At 32.8% G+C, this 20,612-nt stretch overlaps 1 protein-coding gene and 1 long non-coding RNA gene across 2 annotated transcripts in view; one reads left to right on the top strand and one right to left on the bottom strand.

Moving 5' to 3' along the window:
* Nucleotides 1–20,612, bottom strand: part of DST (dystonin) — a 570,187-nt gene that overhangs the window by 263,757 nt on the left and 285,818 nt on the right. Inside the window, 3 exon segments of the mRNA XM_074310618.1 lie at nt 8,128–8,220; nt 11,721–11,798; nt 14,078–14,167. Of these exon segments, the coding sequence (XP_074166719.1) occupies nt 8,128–8,220; nt 11,721–11,798; nt 14,078–14,167 (261 nt within the window).
* Nucleotides 1–20,612, top strand: part of LOC141566276 (uncharacterized) — a 141,265-nt gene that overhangs the window by 29,818 nt on the left and 90,835 nt on the right. The gene's annotated exons all lie outside the window — the stretch shown is intronic.

Here is a 20,612-nt window from a genome sequence, read left to right as displayed (position 1 = left end):
AGCTTCCTCACTTCACTTCAACAAAATGTAAATAGATGGAATGACATAATGCTGGCAGGGTGTGGTGGGACTTTAGAACCAGCTATTCTATTCAGAGATTCTACTGGCTAATGTAAGCAATGACTGTGCACATCAAGGCCACAAATAAATCCACAATTTGTCTCTGAGCAAATTGCCTCTGCCCTAAGCATGAAAAATGAATTTTGTCTTCTCCAAGAATTCCAGACTGTTTCAATTTGAATAACACTTGTCATTTATATTCATAAAATTAAGTTTTTCAAAGATGAAAAGTTAAAAGCTATAATGAAGACTTGCTAATTCCATCCTACAAGAGAAGACAGAAGACATACATGGATTATTTGGGCTACTACAATGTTTAGGAAGACAAATTAATTATCACCACCTTCATTTTTCAAAAATTAAAACCAAAATGGAGTCATTTTGTAAACAACTGGGCACAGGTCAATAATAAAATGCTATGATCTTTAAATTATGTGGCACTATTAATTTTTATTTTAGGCTGAGCCATAAAAAATTTCTGTCTAGGAGATAGCCAAATAGGATAGATTAAGATAACACAATGTCTTGGGAGCAAGCATGCAAATGTTTGCATATATGTGAAAAATGCATGGAAATTTGGAATCTTTCAGTATATATCTTTAATAAACATGCCAATTCTGTCATAAAACTATTAATGATGTCATTCTTATTCACTGACCTGAACTATAATTAATAAAAATAATTAAAGAAAATATGAATAGAATGGGATAATAATAAAGTTTTTTCATTGATTTGTAGGCAGAGTTCAAACACAGTCCTCAAAACTTCCTGGAGAAATGAACCAATAGTGGCCCACAAGCACCACAGAAAAGACATAGCATTGGCAAATAAAAACATAATATTTTCATTTAAATAGATTTTGTCATACCAGATTCTCATGATTTTCAAACTATTTGGAACAAAAAGGCAGTTAAAAAATTTTAACTAGCAGAAGAAATTACAATCATATGGGAATGATACAGAGATACTTATTTGATTACCTGTGAAATACTCCATAGAACATGATTAAATGGTGATTTTTAGTAAAAGAAACTTCCTAGGGAGGTAAGTTCTCTACCAATATAATTCTCTAGTCTTAGAAAGCTGACTAAAAAGAGCACTGAGGTGGAAGATGGCAGAGAAAAGTTCTCCACAAAGCCCTTCCAAAAACCTTTAAATAATGCCATAAAATAATTCTTAGAGCAACAGAAACACAAAAGGATAAAGTGAAATAATTTTCCAGTCAAAGACAACTTAGAAGGTCAGAAGGAAAGATCTGTTGCACGTGGGTAAGAGCATAACACAGTCCATAGAAAACAGAATCTAATTTATAAAAATAAGCACTTTTCTCCAAATGATAAATGATCAAATGATATGAAGTTTTTAGATGAAATAATCAAAGCTATCTATAGCCACATGAACAAATGCAATTATAAGCCCTTCAGAGTTATATTTTCAAAAATATCTATAGCAGCTCTTTTATGGGAGCAAGGAATTAGAAATTGAAGGGATGTCCATCAATGGCTGAACTGTGGTATATGATTATGATGGAAATAAGAAAGAATGAGCAGGATGCTCCCAGAAAAAACTGGAAAGATTCACATGAGCTGATGCAAAGTGAAATATACTATATTTAAAGTAACAGCAATGTTGTAAGATGTGAATGATTTAGTTATTCCCAATAATATAATGACTCCAGATAACTCTGAAGAGCTTATAATGAAAAATGCCATTCATCCCGGGGGGGGGGGGGGGAGCGGGGGAAAAACAGATTGAAGCATCCTTTTTTTTTTTTTTTCTTGAATGTTTTTGCCTATGTTTTCTTTCACAACATAACTAATATAGAAATGTTTTGCATGGCTATACATGTGTAACCTACATTGAATTCCTGGCCTTCATAATGTGGAAGGGAGCAGGAAAGAAGGAAGATAATTTTGAATTCAAAGTTTTAAAAATGAATGTTAAATTTTGTTTTTACATGTAAGTGGGGGAAAATAAAATAAGAAATAAATAAAAAAATAATAAATAAAAACAGAAAGCACTACAAAGTTAGGTGACTTAGTCAGGGTCATACAGTCAAATAATATCTAAGGCAAGAACTGAGCTATAATCTTCCTAGCTAGAGCACCAATTTTTCCAAGGGCTATTTCTAACTGATTTTCATCTTACATGACAAGGAAGAGATAATGATACATAATGATACTAGCTATTGGTATTATGTTGTATTCTTACATTTGCAAAGGACTTAACCATTCATCATCTCATTTGAGAAAAGAATTTTTTTTAACACATGCAACACAATTATGCTTACATAAATAGCTCTAAGTAATTTGAACCAGAGGAATAAAAAGAAATCTCTCTCAGTTAAAGGGAAAAAACACTTTAAAAATCCCTTTTAAAAGAATGACTGTGTTGCATAATAAGGAATGTACTTGAATTTGGAGTTAAAAGACCCCAAATATAATCCCACTTCTGACTGATACCAGCTAGTATGACCATGACCAAGTACGAGCCCCAATTTCCTTTTCTGTAAACTTTGTTTGTAAAAGGGCGATAATAACACTTATACCTGCAATGTCATCTCAGAGTGTTTTTGTGAGGATCAAATAAAATAGTACATATAAAGCTTTTTGCAAACATTAAAGCACTGTATAAATGGATTAGTCCATACCTAAGATTTTATCAATGTCAGAAGTTCCCAGGGAAAATTCCCACTAGGCAATAAAAATCTGCAACTGTTTTACAATTTATATTCTTAAATAGTTGCTCTATAAAAGCAACCCATCTAAATAAAGCAAATGTCAATTGCTGATATTGTTATTGTTGTTGTGATCATAAGTAGTTCATGGTAAAAGTTTTAATGGCCTAAAGCTGGTGGGTTGTTGGTGCATTTTTAAGAAAAATTCCCAAAATGAAAGATGAAAACTGTAGAATCCAAACCAAACACGGACCTTAGTACTTACATTTTCTATTATTAAACAAGTCCTACTTACCTCATTTCTATCTTTGCCCCTGGAAGCAAAGGATAAATTGGTGCAAGAATAATAACACCTCTTTTTTCCAACGTGAGGGTTGTCTGTTGCCTGAGGAAGAAATCTTTCCAAGCTTTGTGATTCTTTGACATTGCAAAAATGAACTGATAGATTTTGACTTTCTTCAGAAGGTCTTTCTAGATTGTAAAGAGAGTTCTGACTGGCTGCTTTTTGAAAATAAAAAACATCAGTTTTCCTCTGGAATGTTAATTCTCTTGTGCTGACATCATCTGAGTGTTTCTTCTTTGCACAATATGGAGTACTGTCTTTTTCTAAACTGCTTTCTTTCAGATTACTTACTTCTTCTGTTTTACCAGATTTAGCTGAAGTTTTCACCTTAAAAAAGTCTCTATTTGCCACACAGAGCAAAGGTTTCTGCTCAGTGCTGTCAACTGAAACTTCTGTAGTCAGTCTCAGAATGTCACTATCCAGTGTAACTTTCGGTACAGAAGGTTTCTCCCATACCAGTCCACTGAGAAAAATCTCTTCGTTTTCTGAAACGTGAGTATTCCTCTGCTTTTTTCCTTCATTTTCATGAGCTGGTCCTGAATCAGTTTCTCCTACAACTTGCTTCTTCGGTTTCCTTCTGAAGTATTTTCTTCCAGGGGAGTATTTTTCAGGATTCAAGGGAGCCCTGGCAGGATTTAAATATTGTTCTTCTTTCTCTGCTCTTACACATCCACAGATATTCCCCATTTGATTTGCAGGCAATCAGAGTTCCACAGATTCACTCATTTCCAAATCTTCTACGCCCTGACGTCCTTTTCCAGAGAGTTTGAAACTCCTCTTTGAATTCTAATTCCTCACAGACTTCATGTCCATCCTCTTCAGCATGAGGCCATTTTGCTTATGAGCAATACACTCACAAGAAATGTCATGGCATACTGCCCAGGCAGGCCCCTGTGTCTGATTAGACACTGTGGCTTATTTCTGGCCACCAATCCTCTTATCCAAACATTACTTCTCACTGTCAAAATGGAATACTGAGGAGCTTTCCCAGTAAATGCAAAATTTGACAGTGTCCTGAGAGCCTATGTCTTAACTTTCAGTTTTCTTTGCTATCTGACATAATGTGCACACACTGTTAGAGTTTCTAACAACCTTTGAAACTATTAACCAGCTCTACAAACTTGAGAGCAAATAACAAAATAGATACCAGCTAGGAATGATTTAGCAATGTGCCTTTCAAATGCAAGTTTCATTTCTTCATCTTTAATATATATAGCTGTTATAACTAGGTCTTCTCTTAAGTCCCTTTCCACTTTAACTTTCTATGATATCCTTCTTTTTTTTCATGAAAAAATACTCAAAAAAAACTATAAAAGCATACATTTATACACTCCTTTAGAATTAAAAGCATCTTTACAACAACCTTAAGTCCCACATTTTACTAATGAGGAAAACTCAAGTTCTGTGATGATGAAAATTATCTTTACATATATTTTGAAAATAAAAAGCTATTATTTTAAAAATTCAATGAAATAAAATGCTAGGCCTGCTATAATGATAAGGTAAAAAAAACCCTGAAGGCACATAGGGAGAAAAAAACTTGTTGAATGACAAATGATTAGTGACTAGGCAATTAGTAATATTAACTGTGGTGCATTGAGAAGAGTGTCTTGGATGTGGTCAAAGGGTCCAAAATTGAGTTTTGCCACTTATTACCTGTGTGATATCAAGTGATGTAGATTCTCTGAGCTTCAATTTCTACATAGCTCCATATCTACAAGCATATGATGCTCTATGGAATTAAATTTACATTACAGAGGTAAAAATAGATTATGCCTTTCCAGAGTTACATGTTTGTTAAACAGATTTATATGTGATCCAAACAAATAAGACAAAGATGTCATACCTAATATATAAAAGATTTTTACTTTTATAAAACCAAGGCTTTTTTTGGCATCAAAAAATTAAATAAGTGGTCAAATCCCATTAAGGGAATATTACAAATGTTATAATTATTCATAAAACCCAGCATATTCTATTCAAAAAATAAAAAATAATAATCTTAACCACAATTCTCTGAAACATCCATTTTACTTACAAATGAGATATTTCACCAAAATATTAGTGTTCCATTATAAGTATATCTTGATATACAAGATAGTCTAGAGAAAGGAAGACTGGATTAAAAAACCAAATCCAATATTTATTAGTTGTATAAAAATGGGCCAGACATTTAGCATCACTGAGCCCTGGTTCCCTCATTTATAAAATAAGAACATCTGTAACTTAAATCACATAAGGGAGAAACCAAAGCACTGCAATAAGCATTTTGCAAATGTTATTTTAGATCCTTACTACAATCTTATCAGGTAGGTACTACTTTATTGCTATTTTACAGTTGAGAAAACTGAAGTGGAAGGTAAGTGGTTTGCCCAGGACCACACAATCTGAGATTGGATTTGAACTTCCTGAATTCAGGTTCAATGTTCTATCCACTTGCACCGCCTATAAAGATGTTATGAATTTTAAATATATGTAAAACATTTAGAAAATCTTAAAGAATTCTATAAATATCAATTATTATTATTATGGATGAATTTATTAAATATTGGCTAATATGGAAGAAGGGGAGGAAAATTCTTAACTCCTTGTAATTCTAGACACTAAAATATGTAGGAGACTTCCTATAACATATATCTGTCAAGTGCCTGGCAACTGTCCTTATAGACAATTCAAATTCACATCAAAGTCTTTTTGGTTCTTCCATGATTAACCTTCCATAGATAAACCTACTGGATGGCCATCTTTTACATTAAATTCTTAATGCATATGATCCAATGAAATTAAACGCATTCCAAACAAAACAAATGTAAAATTTCTTTGCCATGGCAATGATCTATAATCTTAACAATGTCAGTACTCCCTCCACTAGTTTAGAGTGCAACTCATCCAGGTTTTCTCATCCTTTGCAATTCTTGTTCATATGAATTTATATAAGTGGATACAAGTGGATACTATATGTGTGTATATACATGCATACATGTACATACACATATGCATATTGTGTGTGAAACATTTGCATGCATAAATAAAAGTTTCTTCTGGAAGAATAAAGAAGCAATGAACTTTTTAAAAAAAAATTATTGCAATTAATCATATCAATTATCTTTCCCCTCAATTACTTCTTAGACATCTAGAAATTGTTGATAGCTTACTTTTTGTTGAAAAGCTTACTTTTGCTACTGAATAAGAATTGTACCCATACAGAAGTACACATTAACTTCTAGAAAACATTTATTAAAATAAAGTCTCATGTCAAATTCTGCCTTTGCCACTGACTACTTATGTGACCTTAGGCCAGTGTTACCACCTCTCTGGATTCAGTTTCATCTGTAAAATTGGAGGACTGATCGAGGTGATCCTTCCACCTCTAAATCTATAATCCTTTAAGAAAATGGGTTAAAGAGGGATAATATACTATTTGTTTTTAGAGCTATGAATTCAGAATTTCTCTTAGCTATGAAATCTAAGGTATGATCTTTTCTCTCAAAACCCTGGAGACAAGTTTTTCTTACCCCAGATTTGGCATTTTTTCCCACCACCTCCAATGGAACATCACTTACTCCATCTATTACTCATAATTGCATATAGTCTTTTTCACACAATTATAGATTTTTCTGAAAGGCTTTATAATGTCCTCAGATTCAATGTAATTAATATAAAATCATTTGAAGAAAGGAGTGGAAAACTTCACCAATAAAAGCAGATGTTTCTTCTATTTGAATTTATGCTACTTTCCATGACACTAACGAATACTTTTAGAGAACATAGCTCCTTTTTACAAACTGATGGATAACTACTCTCAGGAGATCAATAAATAGGTGTTTATTATGTGCCTATTATGCACTAGAATTAAGCTCAGTGCTAGGGATACAAAACTAAAATAAAATAGACCATACCCTCAAGAAGTTTACATACATAACAAAGTTATCTCAGAACTGAACAACAAGTCATAATTTTTGACATACAGGTAGTAACTGCCTTGTGGAAGACTGCAAGGTTCCATTCAAATGACTTAAACTTTCTCAATTTCAGTCTCTTCATAGGTAAACTGGAGATTTATGAGTATGTAAGGAGACAACATGTATAAGACATTTTTCAAATCCTAAAATCCTCTGCAGAAGTCAAGTTATGTGTATTGTTTGAAGAAGAGATTATAGATTGCCCAATGAAGTCAAATACTTTCTTCAAGTCAATAACCAGTATCTTGCTATTATTTCTTTCTAAACAAAAGTTTTATAATTTTAACATCCACCACATAAGTAACTCAGATTATGATTTTCTTCAAGTCAATAACACGATATTTAGGAAAATTAAACCAAACTTCAAAAATTACATGACCAAATGTCCAGTAAATAAAAGATGACTGAAATCAGTATACATGTTAAAATGTTAGGTAATTATAATTTAAAAATCAAAATTTTCCCTAATTTAGTATGGTATTGTGGGTGGCAATCTTTGTAGTCATTCCCAGACAGCATAGCTCTATACAAACATGACTTAAAAGTGTTCCTAATTCAGGGCTGATTGCAACATTATAATTATTGTGCCATCTAGTGTTAACCAAATTAGAAGATAGTTTGTACAGTATAATTAAACAATATTAAGGAACACTTACCAAAAGTCAATACAGAAACTAGATATAAGTAATGATTCACAAAATCTTTGCATAGCTTTAGACAATTGAAAAAGTCTAATTAACAGATGAAGTCTGTTCTACCCAATAAAATAGGGCCCTTTTATTTAGAGTCTGAAACAAAGACAATAAGCTTTGTCTGTAAAACAACAAAAAAGAAGCTTCATTTGTGCTCTTATTTATAAATGGAAAAGAAATATCAAACTAATAAGTGATGCTACTAGTGGTCAAATTTCCTTGAAGGAATAAAGCAACAAAATATAGAGATATATTATTTAATAAATATTACCCCTAAATTTCAGTTTTTTCCCCAAAGGACACTATATTGTGTCAAAATCACTCCTGTAGGCAATGGAAATTACAAAATCAAAAAAAAAAAAAGAAAAAAAGAAATAAAATAAAGACGCTCACCTGAAAGTGCAAAATTATTGTCCATATTAATCCCAAAGTCAATTTGGGATTTCCATCTGTTATATCATCATTCCTAATATTCACTAGTTTCACCTAAGTAATAAAAGGAGAAATAAAACAATATTACATAAAATGCTTCTCAAGAATGCATACACTTCTCTTTTATTAACATCAAATCCATTTCAAAGTTTCCATAAAAAACATTAATGCTTTAAATCAACACAATCCAAAATCATTATCCTATTTAGTTAATTTAGGCCCCAAATTACTAATTAACTGTCTGAGCAATCTATTGATCTGAATTCCTCCTTCTTCTGTGTGCAATTCACAAAATTAGAATCCAACACTGTCATTTTATAAATCAGTTAGCTAATGCCTAGAAAGAAGTGTATTTAGATAAATATGTGTGTATGTATATAGAATGTGTGTGCATATATATATATATGTATATATATATATATATATATATATATATATATACACACAGACACACAGACACACACATATACACACATATACTGATGCTATACCTGGATTTTTTCTTAATTATTGATATAAGAACATTTCATCAAGTAAAGTAACTAAGTGCAATTGTTTCATTTTAAACAAATTAACTCTTTCACATTTAATAACATTTTAAGTAAAAGCATTTAAATTATTTTAATGACAATTAGTAGATACTACCTGTTTTATTACAAATAAGTACTATCTGTTTTTATTACTACTATCTCATTTTATTCCCATTTTTCTTTTCCATTTCTTCTTTCTCGCTCTCTAAATTAATTATTCCAAAATAGAACCATAGATACCTTTGATCTACCATCAACTCAAGAAGGAAGTTTTCTCCACTTTGAATTCTGCCATATCTGCCTTTCACTTCTGTAAATCCCAACATTATATTCCCTTTGATTTAAGACACCACGAAACACAGTATCATTAATGAAAGCAGAGGGAGTTCCTATTGTTGCTTAGTTGCTTCAGCCCCACCTGACTCTGTGACCCCATTTTAGAGTTTTTTTGGCAAGAAGTTTTTTTTTTTGTTTGTTTGCTTCTCTAGCTCATTTTACAGATGAAGATCTAAGGCAAACTGGCTGAAATTATTTGCCCAGGGTCACACACAGATTAAGTGTCTGCAACTGGATTTGAACTCAAGAACATCAGTCTACCTGATCCCAAGCCCAGTGCTCTATCCACTTGTACCATGCAGGTACTCTATAGAAGCACCTAAGAAAGAGGCCTCCAGGCTTTTTACAGTAATTATTTTTTATTGCAGTTTAGGTCCAAGCCTGTGATTTCATTGGTATGAGAGGAATTTCCCCTTCGGAAAGCATACAACAAATTTTTCTGCAATTTAGAATTGTAGAGATTTGCCTGGGGCACTGAAAGGTTAAGAGACTGGCAGAAGTCATTGCTGAAATGAAGACTTTTTATCATTATTATCATTATTTTAGCCCTCCTACGGCCTTTTCCTGGAAGAACAAAACACCTAGACTTTCTCATCAAGCTACTGTACCTCATGCAGTCCTACATGCAGGGAAGCAGAGCTCCTTGGATCTTATAAAACATGCATGGCATCTTCATCTGTCAGAAAGTTAAGGACTCCTTGAGGCTCTCCAACAGAACAATCTTATGCCTCCTTCAACACATTTCTTTCCACACTGATAATCAACTACCATTGTTAGCATATTCCTACTCCTTCATACTCAATTCATACGAGTAATCCTGAACCAGATGAAGTATGTACAGCTCACATTCTTTATTTTCAAGTCTATTCAATTTAACCCTACCTAACAATGTTCTTTTCTAGATTTACATGCCATTTCCACTGAACCTAGGGAATATTTCTTCCATAATCAATAAACTTTTATTCATCTTTCTCCATCTTCTTTCTTCTGGCCATCAATGAGAGCAACCATTGCTCAGTGTCCTTAACTTGATCTTCACCCATCTCACACACCCTAACCATGAATTCTCCCTTGGACCCCTTTTTCTTTTCATTCTAGACTATCCCACTTGGTGATCTCAATCGCTCCTATGGGCTCAGTTATCAGTTTAATGTAGATGTTTCTCAAATTTTTATATCCAGCCCTAATCTTTTTTCCTGAGCTTCAGTTACATATCTTCAACTGCTTTCTTCAACACTGAGCTCAAATCCTATTTTCTGCAACAAAGCTTTCCTAGCATTTCTGTTCGGTCATTTTAGTTGTATACAAATCTTCATGGCCCCATCTGAGGTTTCTTGGCAAAAATACTATGGTAGTTTGCCATTTCCTTCCCTCACACAGTTTGTAGATGAGGAAACTAAGGCAAACAGGATGAAGTGATTTGTCCAGGATCACAAAACTAATTAGTGTCTGAGGCTGGATTTCATCTGAGGAAGATGAGTCTTCCTGACTCCAGGACCAGCACTCTATCCACTGTACCATCTAGCTGCCATTTTCCTAGTAATCCCTCCCCAACTGCCAATGCCTTCTTTACCTTCTTCTCTCCCTCTCCTTCTCTTCTTTTTTCTCTCTCCTCCTCTCCTTCTCTCCCTCTCTCTCTCTCTCCTTCTCCCTTACTCTACTGTTCCTTCTTCTCTTCTCTCTGCCTTTCTCTCCCCACTCTTTCTATGTGTGTGTGTGTATCATGCAACTACTTACTCACATGTTATCTCCCTCATTAAAATGTGAGCAACTTGAGTATAGAAATTGATTTTTTGCTTTCTTTGTTATCTCCAGTACTTAGTACAGCACCTGACAGAAAACAATTTTAACTTGTTTACTTCCTGTGTCAAAGGCAGGAGTTTAAGCTTTGAATCTCAGTCTTCCTGATTCTGAGACTTAATACTGCAAATAAATTTTTATTATTGGTTAAATTTAAAAAATAATAAATTTTAAGAAAAGGTACAGAGAAACAACTGATAAACAGAAATACGTATTGAATAGTTTTACATATATATACATTTTTGTGTCAAATGATATCCATCTTTAAGGATGGGAGAGGGAAAAAAGGGATAAAAGAAATTTACATGATAATTTTATTATATATTTAAAAGGAATAGCAAATTGTAACAATAGATTTACAGTTTCATATAGTCATCTTTTTATTATACTGCATTATGGAAATGTTTGTTTTATTTCATAAATTAAAAACAAAATAACTTTTAAAATAAAATTTAAAATCTTAGTAGTTAAGGAACAAACTCATTTATACTGATATACCTTCACACCTTCAAGGTCTTTCTACCAATAGAGATAGACACATTTATCATTTCTCTAAATCTTTGTCTTAGGACATGCTAGTTGACTGTTCTACTATTCCATTTCCTATGCTGTGACTTCTAAGACCAAAACATCCTCCTTTCCTGACCATCACTACTCTAATATGTATTATCTCTCCTTATTTGTATGAAAGCTTTTTGAGGACAGGGATTATTGTAGTTTTCTTTTGTATCTTTTATCCTTAGCATATAAAAATGCTAGATAAGACCATTAATCATTAAAATATTTTGATAAGGAATATTTTAATTTTCTTTTCCTGATATAATTCTACATATTAATTCCCTAACATTTCATGTTTGTAACATTGTAGGCTTTTAAAAAACATCATACCTGCCGTTTTTTCAAATAGTCAAGTGCAATTTGTACATTCTGTAGTCTGTGAAAACGCATCCGACCTTTCTCCCGGGGCTAAAAATGGAAAAGTACAGGTTGTGAAAAAAAAACAAAACAAAACAGTTTTTCCCTGAAAGAATATGCTACACCTATGTTTTCCTCACTGAACCCAAACAATGTAAATTACATAAAGATTGAAAACAAAGTAATATTTACTGCTTTGGATTCAACAAATTAACTAATTTATATATGCAAACATATATAATAGTCCTTTTCAAACATCCTTTTCCTTGTTGTACAATGAGAAAAAATGAGAGGAATAAATTGGAATGATTTGAAAAGGAAAGAAAATCTACTTTTTTCCTCAGAGTAAACCATAGAATATTCAAGTTGACTAGAACTTTACTTGTACTCATATGATAATAAAAGGATGCATTAAGATAATTAAATACTATATCCCCTACCCTTTTAAAATGCCAAAAATTAAAAAGAAGAGTTTAGGCTTCTTTTTAATTATAAATGTTAAGTTAATGGAAAATGCAGCAAAACAGCATGCAGTTAATATAAAATCACAAGTGAAAGAATGAGACAAAAAGTTAACAGCCATAATAGAGCAAGAGAGCAACAGCAATTAAGTTGATGACCTCTAACCTGAATAATATGCTTCTTTTTTTATTTTTGGATTTTTATGAATTCAAAAAGCTGAAAGGACACTGTGATTATTGCATTACTGGGAGATGAACATGATTATTGTCTCCATAACTGCAAATCTGACAAACAGAAATTAATTTGATTGGCACTTTCCCTTATGGAATATGATTATGTTGCCAGGAAGAAAATATGGGGAAATGTGCAGTTGGGATAAAGCATAATAATAACAACAAAAATAAAGAGCAGAGTTGAAATTCCCATATAAAGCCTTCAAAGAGAAAAACAAAAAACAAAAACTGACAACTTAGCTTCTCAAATACAAAGTTTGCTGAAGCTAAAGGTGTCATAATATAACAAATAGCAGAACACAGAAGAGAAAAATTACTTTCTGTGTAAATGGATGAAAAAATGAGGGTCAAATCCACTCCAATAAAAATGCATGTTTTCATTGAAATCAATGTAACTGGGTGAAGATGTCATACCTCAAAAGTATGTTAAATTTAAGTAAACCCCAATAGATTAGCCCTCATCAGAATATAGTGTTTCACAATTCAAAGTTTCCCCTCCCTCTAAATAATATGACACATGTAGAGAATCTATGTCAAACAGCAGCTGCCAAATATATGTGGTTTGAGAACACTTGAGATATAGTCACTAGCTGAAGTAATATATATAATGATTTGCATAAGGATATAATTGCCATTATTTAAATTGCACTCCCAAAAGCAAATTTTTGTTAATGCTTTAGCATTTTAATTGCTAAATTTCAATATTTTATAAAATATTCTTTATTTCAAAAATATCAAACATGGTTTATACAACTATGCAATGCACAACAAAATATAAACCAGTGTCTAAATTTTAATCACTTAATTTGAAAATGTCCTAAAAGAGAAAAGACCTCTCTATCAAATTCTCTAGTACATGAATATCTGTTTTGTATAATGTGTTTTTGATCCTTCCTACCTAATCATTAAATGATTCCAAACCCGTGTGTTACTTATCTAGTAGCAATCACCACACTTGAAATACTAAGTTAGTAGAGTTATGGGGGTCGACACCTACCCCCTTATCCTCATCCTCCACATCCTCATGCTGTTCATACTCGCATGCTTCTGTTGAACTCACCAACCGTAAGGTCTTCAAAAAATCTCGCTCTCTTGGCTAATGAATATAACAGACAGAAGATAGGACAGCAAAGACACAAGACAGACCAGAAATGAAAAGAGCATGAAAAGAACATAATGAAGAGAACAGGTAACCAAGAAGGGGAAATAATGTTCAAAAAAAAAAAAAAAAAAAAGGAAATGATACCTGAAGAGTAGGTTAGATTATTTTTAAATAAGAGTATTTTTCTTGCTATTTGTGAGTCTTTTAATATGAAGTTATATTATGCATCCAACTTTTGCTAAGCAAAACCCAAAAGGAAAAGAATAGCAGAAAGAAATAGAAATGTTACTCTTAAAATTATAGGCGAAATCTTGACTACATATAAGATATATTATAAAAGTGTTCTGAATTCCTAATACGTAGTGGTTGAAGTGGTTGAATCCAAGCACTTCTTTGCAAATCAACTTGATCCTTGGGTGCTAATAGTCACATTTTGAGAGATGAATCCAAATCACTTGTACTAAAGCATATAGATCAGAGAGATATGAAAGGTACAACACGTTCTCAGAACAAAGATAAAATTTAAAACTCACCAAGGTATCCCCTGAAAGAACTTCCAAGAGAGAGATTAAGTTGTGTCCATCCCTTAGGTCTTCATAGAGGTCATTCACATGCTTTCGAACCTATAAAGAGAGAAAGTTTTAATTTATTTAGCCTCTTAAATGATATTAAGTGCTAAATATTTAATATTAAATGTTAATGTTAAACATTCTTGAGTAACACCTGAAGCAAGACAATAAAAACAAGATACCTCTACTTTTTTTTGGGGGGGGGGGAGGCAGTCTGAGTCAAATTACTTGCCCAGGATCATATCATACAACTAGTAAGTGTCTGAGGTCAGGTTTGAATTCAAGTCTTCCTGACTCCAAGACCAGTGTTCTATGTCACCTGGATGCCCCTATTCTACTTTTATAATACTTATTCTCAGTATCTTCCATTAATCAATAGTGTTTGATTTAATTTTTAAAAGATGTTGAAGGCTAATAATTTTTCTATCATTACTCAGACACATGTCACCAGAAGGTTGGTCAGAAAGACATGAATGACTGAGTTCCAGCAACTTATAGAGACCAAATCAACTAATGAGAAATAAAGGGGGGGGGAGAGAATAAAGATACTGCAAGCTCTTCTGGTATGGGAAACACAAGAACAAAGTCAGAAATCTTCAAGTAATTAAATATGAAGGAGGGAGGGAATTGATGATAAGCAAAAGAGGTTACCTGGTATAGTGAATAGGGGACCAGGACTGTTTCAAATCCCAACCCTGACTCATACTGGCTATGTGACTTTAGAAATATCACTTAACCTCTCACTAGGCCAAGGAATTCTCTAAAAGTATAAGTCACAGAGTAGATGCAGAGAAGTCTGGGACTGATTTACCTTAACCACCCTCCTCCTTTAAAAAAAAATAAACTTACATTTTTAATGCTTCTTAGAAGATATCTGTGGTAGATTAAAATGGCTATATAGGATTAATCTGTCCCTATCTATCCCATTATGACCTTAAACAGATTCCTCACATAGTTTATTGCAACAGAGGAAGATTCAGTTCTTCTCCACCATTTATTTTCCTGTAATCCCCACCTCCAACTTCCATATCTATACTCTAACAACATAACAGCATCTCAAATGAATCTCAGGCTTGCATTCTGTCATGAAAGATTTGTGGATATTAGAGCAATAAGAATCTAACCAAATCCTTCTTTGCATTACACGAATCTCTGAGAAAATTTTAAAACCACATAACAGAAGCATGCAATGAGCAGTCAACCTATCTTATTTTCCTCACTCCAAAAGACTAAAATAAACCTAGCCAATCAAAATATTATCAAACTTCAAAATACCTCGTTCAAGCTATTGAAGGAAGGAAGAAAATCTCCCAAGTGAGATTGGCTGTGTTTATAGATTAACAACAGTCTTTAGTCAACCAATTTTTGCACACTAAAAAGTCAGTACCCTGACAGACTACCCAAATAGCCATTCCATAATTGGTTCATCTTTTTTTTTTAAATCATTTTATTTAATTCAAACTAAGGAATTTTCAAGGAAAAGTGTAGTATAGGACCTCAAAAATTGAGAAATAAAAAGAATTTTAGAGAACATCTAGCCCAGGGCTTCTTAAACTTTCTTCCTCTCATAACATCTTTTCACCCAAGAAATTTTTACATGATTCCAGGTATATAGGCACATAAAATAGGTATGTAAATCAAATATTTATTGATAATCCTCAATTTCATGACACCAACATTCAGTTTTAAGACCCATATGGGATTGTGAGCCACAACTTAAGAAACTGAGATGCAGTCCATTCTCCTCAAATTGTGAATTAAGGCTTTGAGATTAAATGACTTACTCCCCAAATCACATAGTAAATGACAGAACCAGCTTTCAAATTCATGTCTTCTAACTCTGGTTCTTTACAATAACTCACAGTGGCCACAAATAAATGAACAGAAATTATCAACAAAGTATAAAATTGCAAATCCTTTTTATTATATACTGGAAATCTCTGAAAGTAGAAAGCAAATATCTAGCAGCTATACAATGATTGCAAAGCATAGTATTTATTTTAATAGTTTGGCAGCAACAAAGCCAAAAGGGTGATGCAAAGGTAAGTTTTATCAAAATGTTGCTAAATTTTGGAAGAGCTAAGAAATACATTTCCACAGAAAACTGCATCCACTCAATCAACAAGGATTTATTAAGCATTGAAAATGTGCCAGGCATTTGGGTCTCTGCCCAACAAAACAGGCTGACACCAACAAGAAAGACTTCAAATGGGAACTAAATTATATGCACTAGACTTTTGATACAAATATTTTTAGCGATTCTGTGTTACATCACATAAGTTACCCTGTGACACCAAAGCAATGGTCTGATGAAGAGTCTACATAGAGCTCACTTACTTTAAAGTTATCAAATTTTATATGCTAACATCAAATTTCTTGGCTCTTCAAATGTTTCAGGGAAACTTCCACATGAATGGAAACTTAAAATTTGTCAGTAGGTATCAAACCATGCAGAAACAAAAAGAAAAACATTAGTATGAAAAATGAGAAATAGTTATTCTTATCTTTATGCTGAAAAGTAATAGCAGCCTAAATATAATTACATTTTATGGCTTTTGTTATTTGAGTTTATAGGGGATACCCACAGTTAAAAGACATAAAATAAAGACGAAAAAAAAAAAAGAAAACTCATAAAGAGACAGGTAAGAGAAGCAGTAAGACATATTGGATTGATGTGACCTGGGAGCCAGGAAGATTGGGGTTTGAGTCCTGACTTGAGTATCATGGAATTCAAACCCAGATCTTTGGGGCTCTGATACATAATGGTAGTATGATTCTGGCTAAGTCACAACTTCTCAGTGCTCTAATCCAAAGATATAAAACAACCACCTGACAGTCAGCAACATTCCTAAGTGTGGGCCAAAACAAATAATGATATAATTGGTGAATATTTGACAAGTAAATAAAAATACAATAGAACCTAGATAATGTTAATATGTGATTTTTTAAGTCAATATAAAGTACAAAGGTATCCTTATATACAATGTACAATTTAGCTGCTGCTATTTCTAAGTTTAATATCACTGATCTAGTCAACCTGTACTGGTAGATGGGGTTTCATCAAATGGGAGTTCCTATCTACAATATTCTTCAACATCATCATTAATTAATATGCTTTTTTGGTGAATAAAAAAGAAAATTGCTTTTGGTTGGAAATTTCTCCTTAACATTTGATGTTAAATAACTTTTGACAAAAACTGCCATGTTCGTTAAAATTCAATCCCTGCCTATCTAACTCTAACTCAAGCCCTATTTTTGAACTCAGCTTCTACCACTATAGCTGCAATTAGGATTTTTTAAACCTGGATAATGAACTGGATTAAAGAGGATGAGGTGGGGGAAAGGGGCAGAAGTGGTAAATATAGAACTCTATGTATAGTACAATGGGAATAAAGATAATGGAGAAGTAATCTAGTTTGAAACTTATATTCAGATTTAAGGAGTTTATTGAGAATCATTGTCAGTTGGTGATTGTAGCTTCTTGTCCTGAGAAGATGAAGAGGGTGACCTAGGATGAATCCCCATTGGAATAAGTACTCCCAAAGGACTCCCTGAGGTAGTGGGAGGAAAGATGGACAGAGAGAGCACACTGGCTAATAGTTTAGTACAGACATCTTTCTAGTTGGAACTTCTCAACCAATATAAATCTGGATTCGTTTTAGAATTTGAAATCCTAAAGCGCTGACCTAGAGGTTAAACTATCTTTGTGTGTGTGTGTGTAAAAGAGAAGGGGGGAAGGAGGGAGGGAGGTGAGGAGGGAAGGAGGAATGAAAAGAGAAAGGGAGGACTTGGTGTGTGACCTGCCTGGCTCTTAATCTATATTACATCAGGCAGCTTCTCATGATTTTTTTTACCATTCAGTCACATACTATTCATTTGGGATTTCCTTTTTTTTTTTTTTTTTTTTTTTTTTTTTTTTTTTTTTAACGTGCTACATTAAGATACTAGAGTGGTTTGTCGTTTCTTTCTCCAGCTCATTTTACAAATGAGGAAACTGAGGCAAACAGGATTAATTGACCTGCCCATCATCATAGGGCTAGTAAGTGTTTGAGACCAAACTTGAAATCACCCTATCCTGATTCTTTGGCAGACATTCTATTCACTGCACCACCTACCTGCCTCACTTCTAATGATTATCATAAGACTAATTCTACAGTTCTCCATTCATGTGTTAAAGTAAAAATTTTAAAAGCAATGGATTACTCCAAACCCATGAATCTAATCTATAATTTTAATATCTTACTTAAAAAAGGGAAGAAAATCCAAGTTAGCAAATTTTATATACATGAATGCATCAAATTCAATTTTCTCATCTCTCAGTTCTTGATTGTAGCAATAAAGCTTCCTTATAAAGGATCAAACTGAACACAAATATCAGTGGATGATCTCACATTTAAATTACATTATACAGATTCCTAGCCCTCCTCAGCTGCCTGCCCTTTCCCAATAAATGACTTTGTTATATGTGTCTGGCACTACCAGCACATTGAAGGAATAGTGAGGAATAGTGAGTTCTCTATGGCAGTATTACCAGAATTTTGAAATCTTTCAGTGCATTGTGCTAAATATTTGCTCAAAATGTTCATATTTCTTTTTCATGTTTCATTTATAAATCCATCTCACTAAGAGATAGTGGCAAATGATGATGTTGAGGTATAGATTTCTTTTTCATGTTTCATTTATAAATCCATCTCACTAAGAGATAGTGGCAAATGATGTTGAGGTATAGATACAACACTCACACAGCTGTTTGCAATGCTTACTGCAAACTGAATTTTGTTCAAATCAGAAAAACTTTTTGTAAAAACAGATATTCATTTCACATTCTTAAACAGATCTTAGGAAACAATAAAGAAAATTAAAATGAGTGTGAGCAGGTAAGAACAACAGTGATTTTTGTGTGAATGGGAAAGCACTAGCTTTAGATTCAGAAGATCTGGATTCAAAGTGTTTTGTTACTCCCTGTATGACCTTGTCACAGTACTTTTCAGGCTGCTAGGTTCGGAATCAGAAATACCTGAGTTCAAATTCAATCTTAACCACTTTCTAGTTGTTTGATCCCAGACAAGTTACTCAACTTCTATTAATGGCAATTAATAGCATCTACCTTCCAAAGTGTTGTGAAGACCAAATGACATAGTGCAATTAAAACATCTAGCATAGTGTTTAGCTCATAAAAAGTATTTACATTCACATATATTACAAACATAAAAAGTAGTTGCTCTCTTGCTCCCTTTGGGCCTAAGTTCTCCCATTTGAAAAATGAGGAGTTTGCACTGTATGACTTCTAATATCCTTTGCATCTCTAAATCAATGATTCCATGTAAATTCAAAGTGGACCATAATTTAAATAAAAGAAAAATTTTCCATTTAAAAACCACCCACAATTCTTTCTAAGTACTAAGAGCTACTAATTAGAAAGGATTAATTGCCTTCTTTACCAATAAGCTGAAGCCTCATAAGCCATAAAGAGTGCCTCTGTGCCTTTATTAATAGATGATTTGTCTTTGAATATGTCTGGCGCTTTAGAAAGAGAGAGCTGAAAGGATACTTTCTATTCATTTCTAAATCTCGATTCAGTCTTTAGAAAATAAAATAACAAATATTTGGATAGAATTTTATAATAAAATGTAGAAAGCAAAGGTAACGTGACCTTAAAATTAATAAAAAAGGAAACTTATTCAGGGACTTGGGGATTGGGGGATAGAGATACAGAAGTTAATAGAATTCTAAAGAAGCAAATGGTCAGATGAATCATTTGAGAAAGAAAATTAGAGGAGTCATGCAGTTGAGTTAGCAAAATCACAATTAAATGCTTCTTATTTTAACTGCAAGTGTGAGTGTTATCTATCTCAAGACATCTGACTCTGACTTTCCTGTAAATAGTGATGTAAAAGGTCAATGGACTATACTTTTTCCCCTTGTGAATTTTATTAAAACAAACTATTCACTCTTATTTTAATTTTCTTTTCTTTCTCCAAGACAGAAATGTTGTTGCATGGTAGTAATGAATAGAGTAGTATGTGTAAAAATGCACTTTAAGACTGCTCTGGGATTAAATTGCATAACAAAAATTATATAATAGTATTTGGATACCTTTTTTTTTTTCTTTTTTTTTAAATTCCACACAGTTTACTATCAAATCTGTGGAGTCCTGTTATATTTCTTCATGCACTACACCTATAATTCACCACTAGAGGGCACTAATCTTTTGCTTTACAGAGAATACTCATCAAATAGCTTAAGAAACAAAAATGAATCACAAAACAAGCAAAAAAAATTAATAATCTAAAAGGAACAATCTTTATCAAGAAGCAGGACAGGGAAAGATACTTTTTTACATATTTTCAAGATAAAAAATCCAGCAGCTTGACCAAATGTCCATAACAGCTGAATTTCTGAAAGGATCTAAAATAGTTAACTTAATGTTTTAATATAGTATTGATTATTATATTAATTCCAAGTAAGAAAAAGGTCATTATATGACAGTTTATGTCAT

The sequence above is a fragment of the Sminthopsis crassicaudata genome, chromosome 4, assembly GCF_048593235.1.
Source record: "Sminthopsis crassicaudata isolate SCR6 chromosome 4, ASM4859323v1, whole genome shotgun sequence".
Classification (NCBI taxonomy): domain Eukaryota; kingdom Metazoa; phylum Chordata; class Mammalia; order Dasyuromorphia; family Dasyuridae; genus Sminthopsis; species Sminthopsis crassicaudata.
This window is presented reverse-complemented; position numbering and strand designations above follow the sequence as displayed.